Source organism: Loa loa (genome assembly GCF_000183805.2).
Source record: "Loa loa unplaced genomic scaffold supercont3.131, whole genome shotgun sequence".
Lineage (NCBI taxonomy): Eukaryota > Metazoa > Nematoda > Chromadorea > Rhabditida > Onchocercidae > Loa > Loa loa.
Genome location: NW_018108311.1, coordinates 122,073 through 126,737, shown reverse-complemented (window position 1 = coordinate 126,737; position 4,665 = coordinate 122,073). Strand labels below are relative to the sequence as shown.

Genomic DNA, 4,665 nt, shown 5'->3' with positions numbered 1-4,665 from the left:
TTATATATATATATATATATATATATATATATATATATATATATATATATATATATATATATTTTCATCAAGTTTGCTCTTACGAATAAGAGCCTTCAGTTGAATCTATACTTATTTTTGTTATTGAAATTGTGAAATAAGTGGATTTTTTTCTCACATCACTGTGCGCAATTTTCAAGCACTTTTCAGAAGAGTCGACAACTGGAAACGCATGCTTGCGATCCATAATCCAGTAGAGCGTTTATTGGCAAAATTACGTGAAATGTTAGTTGATAGCAGTTATGAAGAAAACTGGCAAATAACAACATATTGTGAAGGGGTGCGTCTTTTTTTTAAAATTTATTTCACTCTAAAATATATGATATTTAGCAGGGTAGGAAAATAAGGTTTTTAAACAAAATGTTTTGAGAGCAGAAGCGAGAAAAGTTATGTTTGGTTCCAAATTTTTTTTCCCACTTAGCAGGTAAATCCTTTGTACAAGAAATAAAACTTTTACTCATCAGATGTGGTTAAAGTCATGCTTGAAAGCACATATGAACGTTACTGTGTGTTTGTTTGATCCATGTTCAGTGTAAACTCATACTTTGCCAATGCTGCAGTAATAATAGACAGGATTGACAGTTGCTTTTGAAAATTACGAAACTTGATTTGCACAACACATATTTTTTTCACTGAATAATTGTCGGATTAAAATAAGGTTTTTAGACAAAATCTTAATCACTACTGTCTTGATAGTGTATACTAATGGATCAAATAGAATGAATTGACGGCTAACATCGTGAACTTCTTTCGACAGAAATATTCATGATCATGTCCAAAATATGAGTCTACCATCGTAATACTGAATAGTTAAAGTGTCTTGGTGATCCTTGATGAGCAAAATTAATTAATTAATGAATAAATCTCTTTTTCTGGACCAAATTTAGTCTTTTCAGCCAACGTTAGTTCGTCAAATTCTGGTCGCGTTATCATTTTTGGTTCCATCAGATATACTATCGAATTCGTTACACTCTCTCTGGGGTGATATCTCTGTCTACATCAATAGGGATATGCCACCTAGTAAATGTGTCGTGAAAGAAGCAATTTTATTGTCAGGAAAGGCCATGTCGACAACTTCCGGTTCACCGGAATCCATCAAATTTAAATGTGGGAAGCTAACGGAAGTTGTTCCAAAGAAATGCTTATGTGAAGGGAGTGAATATTTTCGGGTAAATTTTTTGCCACTTTATGACGATTCAGTTCCATTAATGTCTAAACCTGCATATATTATAAATTTAGAAAATTTAGAGTAATGTATCACATTTCTAGAAGATTGATTACTTTTAGCTTATAGAGTAGCGTCATCAAAATAAGATATTGTTTCGAAGTATTAGAACAGTTTGACAACTCAACATAGTTGATTATTTTTTAATACTTGGCAAGTGCGCTAAATGCAAACACTAATTATTTAAACAGGCCACATTTTGCACTTCTCTTCAAAAATACGTTTTTTTCCTTCGTTTCCATATCAGTAGGTACTTTCTAGTGTTCCACTTGTTTATATCTGATTCCTTCTTAGAAAGAGCCAGCAATTCTAACAGTTTCGCTTAGAAGAATTGTGCATTTCACTACCAGCGATAAGTTTTCAATTTTTATAGCGACAAACTACTTTTAACCCTGGAGACATCATATGTGAATTATTTGTTTCTTTGATGAAGTTGGTCTTTGGTGACTTGAGTTAATTTCTAGGGTATGTTTGGAAGTGGATTTCTAGAGCAATTCCGGGATACATTTGAATTTGATGAAGAAGAAGAACAATGTTCTTTTCGCTTGTTTTCCATTTTCTTGCATTATTTAAGTGGCTGCGGCAAGTCGTGCGTGAGAATAACTGAAAATGATATACCAGCCTTGCTGAAGGTGAGTGACTGTTGTTTATTTCCAAATCATGTTCTCATCTCAACATGATAGCTTGATCTTGTGCATTCGCTGGAATCAACCATTGGCGGCATGAACTACGTTAGTTAGACCTATGTTTAACTGTATTGGATATTTAACTGTATTGGATATGCGTTATTAGAAGTTACCTAGTGATGACCAAACAGTTCCAACATAGAACATTTTCGCACTTCGAAAGTCCCCCCTTGATTTAATTAATATTATATTTGTGGGAATTCAGAGGATGAGAAAAAGACATCTGAGCAAGAAAAGACGATTTGCCTGAGCAAATTTAGTTGAAGGGCAAGTAGGTTCTGAATTATATAAGATTTTTCTCTTATAAACAGGTGGTTATGAATGGAAAATGTTGCAGCTGTCGGATCGTTACCTCTGCATAGGGATAAGCTCCAGATTATTAGCATACGAAAGTCCGCTTAGAAATTTGATCAATGGTGAAACGCTGCCGAATTATCTGGAAGTTATGCTCTCTACCGGAAGTGATACATGTAACGTGTTGAGAGATGCTTGTATAAGCTGCCTACTCCGGTCTAGTTTTTTTTTTTTTTGGATCATATCAGTGAGGAATGCTGCGGGAGTTGTAGGAATGACTGTCTTGGACTATGTTACTTACATTATCCTGATATTTTCATCATTTATAAATGAAAATTTGATAAGATTTTTCAAGTACTCCACAATTGTAATAGAATGAAGTAACATATACGAATCGCGCTTTTCATAAATGATTTAGTGACTTATCGATAGTTGTAAAAAGTCTGCAGGAAACTTTAAAGTCTGCAGGAAAGTATATTATGAATGACAAATGACACTATGCATGACAGGATTTTGAAATTTCTGGTCACCTTTCTATTTCAGGGGTTGTACAGAAGAACAAATGTTTACGGCCTTAAAAATAGTGGCCGGTAATCCTGTTGGGGTGGACGCATTAATGGAAATACTGCAGACATTTTTGCTGGCACACTGTCGAAGGAGGAAAATTAAGTATGAAGAGACAAAAGTAACTTAGATGTTGCAATTGATAATTATAAATGATTTTCTGTCAAGTTGAGAAAATACTTTCAGGATTAATAGCTTTTTAAATGGCTTTTTTAGCCTATTAGAGACAAATTGAACTTCGAATAGTAACTTTATTTCGACAATTATTCTTCATTGCTGCTGCACAAAGAATGAAAACGGAAGGGAAAGAAGTAGGGGACAAGGTTTTGGAATAGAAAAAAACTTGTAGGATCATTCCTCACGTATATTATTTCCTTTGCAATCATCCAATAAAAAAGCAGTAAAGTACACATAAAGGAATAACAGAGTTTTCTTTTGTTTTTTTTTTTTTTCAAGCTACTAGATATCTTTGATCACTACTGCTTTGACTGGATAATTCATGGAACGATTTGTTAAGCGCCTCAATTTCACGACTAGCTATAATTAATGATCGCTTAATGTACGCCACTTCCATTAAAGTAATATTATCCATCCTTGCATGACATGATTCCACCTGTAAATAGAGCAGAAGTGATTTTACAACATAATTTACCTACAATAGATGAATTATATGAGAACTTGTAGAAAACTTTTCCTTGCATCATCTATTTTAAAAGATTGCTGCTGTTTGTCTCAACTATGGTCTCATAATTTTTCCTCCTTTTAGTCAAGTTAATCATTGCTGCGCCTTCAAAATGAAGTTCATTCAGTCTCTCAGTGCCTATGCTACTATATTACGGGAATGACTCTCAGGATAAGTAATCTCTGAGAGTGTATAATAGAGAGGGTGAGTGAAGAAATATCTGTAATATAGGTCGAGTTATAAGGTAATAAAACTCAAAGTTACAAGAGATGGTTGCTATGATTTAAGTGGGCAAAGCCCGACGGTCATAGAAGATACAGTTAATACCTTTCTTGAGAGAAGAAAAAGGAGAGGAGACCACTAAAAGGAGATGGAGAGGGATAAGGAGCCGTGGGAGTTAGTATACGACAGTGTCGGTATGCATTTGTATTATTGAAAGCATGTTATGCTCTAGAGGCGGATTAGCGGCACGTGTTCATTGACGCCCGCAATTTTTTTTTTGCTCCGTCAATTATACCTGGTTGGTACATCCGGAAATGACTTGTCTGCTTATATATCCGAAATGTGCAAAAATGACTGTATATTATTATTATTGTTGTACAGTTTAAGTTGGAAATTGTTCTAAAATGTAATACTTTTCATTCTTTTCAAGCATGAAGTTTTAGCGGCAAAAATCAGCTTAGATTGATAAAAACAGAAATCGGTAAAGAATTGATAAAAGCAAAATCTTAACCTCTTTATCATTCGATGTTACATATTATGATCGTTGTAATTGTTGAGGAATTTTTGTCAGTAAGTATAGTTAAGACAATTTCTCATCCTTAAATTGCTCTTTTTATTCACTTAATAATATAATTAAGATATACCTGTCCCAAAAATTTAGTAGATGAATTGTTGAGTTTCGCAGATCGCTTATCCCATAAGTCTTGTACATAAACTCGTATCTGCAAAAAGTGTAGTACTATAAGAAACTACTTTTGCTCACTTCAACCTGACAAATGTGATTGCTTTATTATTGGGGACATATTGCATGCACTAAAGATTAGTGATAGTTTATAATTTGACGAAGCACTATTAAGATTTACAGAGTAAAAGATTATATATATATATACATATATATATATATATATATATATATATATATATATATATATATATATATATATATATATATA

At 33.1% G+C, this 4,665-nt stretch overlaps 3 protein-coding genes across 3 annotated transcripts in view; 1 reads left to right on the top strand and 2 right to left on the bottom strand.

Moving 5' to 3' along the window:
* Nucleotides 1-211: 211 nt before the first annotated feature.
* Nucleotides 212-2,938, top strand: LOAG_12804 (hypothetical protein; the record flags this gene model as incomplete). Its single annotated transcript, XM_003148316.1, has 5 exons — nt 212-319; nt 936-1,208; nt 1,729-1,896; nt 2,288-2,460; nt 2,788-2,938. The coding sequence occupies 5 exons, from the start codon at nt 212-214 to the stop codon at nt 2,936-2,938; spliced, it is 873 nt and encodes a 290-aa protein (XP_003148364.1).
* Nucleotides 2,939-3,033: 95 nt separating this feature from the next.
* Nucleotides 3,034-4,665, bottom strand: part of LOAG_14962 (DNA replication complex GINS protein PSF2) — a 3,541-nt gene continuing 1,909 nt past the window's right edge. Inside the window, exon 4 of the mRNA XM_020448879.1 lies at nt 3,034-4,434. Within this exon, the coding sequence (XP_020301005.1) occupies nt 4,330-4,434 (105 nt within the window). The 3' untranslated portion in view covers nt 3,034-4,329. The remainder of the gene's footprint in view (nt 4,435-4,665) is intronic.
* Nucleotides 3,260-3,421, bottom strand: LOAG_12803 (hypothetical protein; the record flags this gene model as incomplete). The annotated part of the gene is made up of 1 exon (XM_003148315.1): nt 3,260-3,421. A coding segment is annotated over one exon (162 nt), but the record flags the coding sequence as incomplete, so codon positions are not given.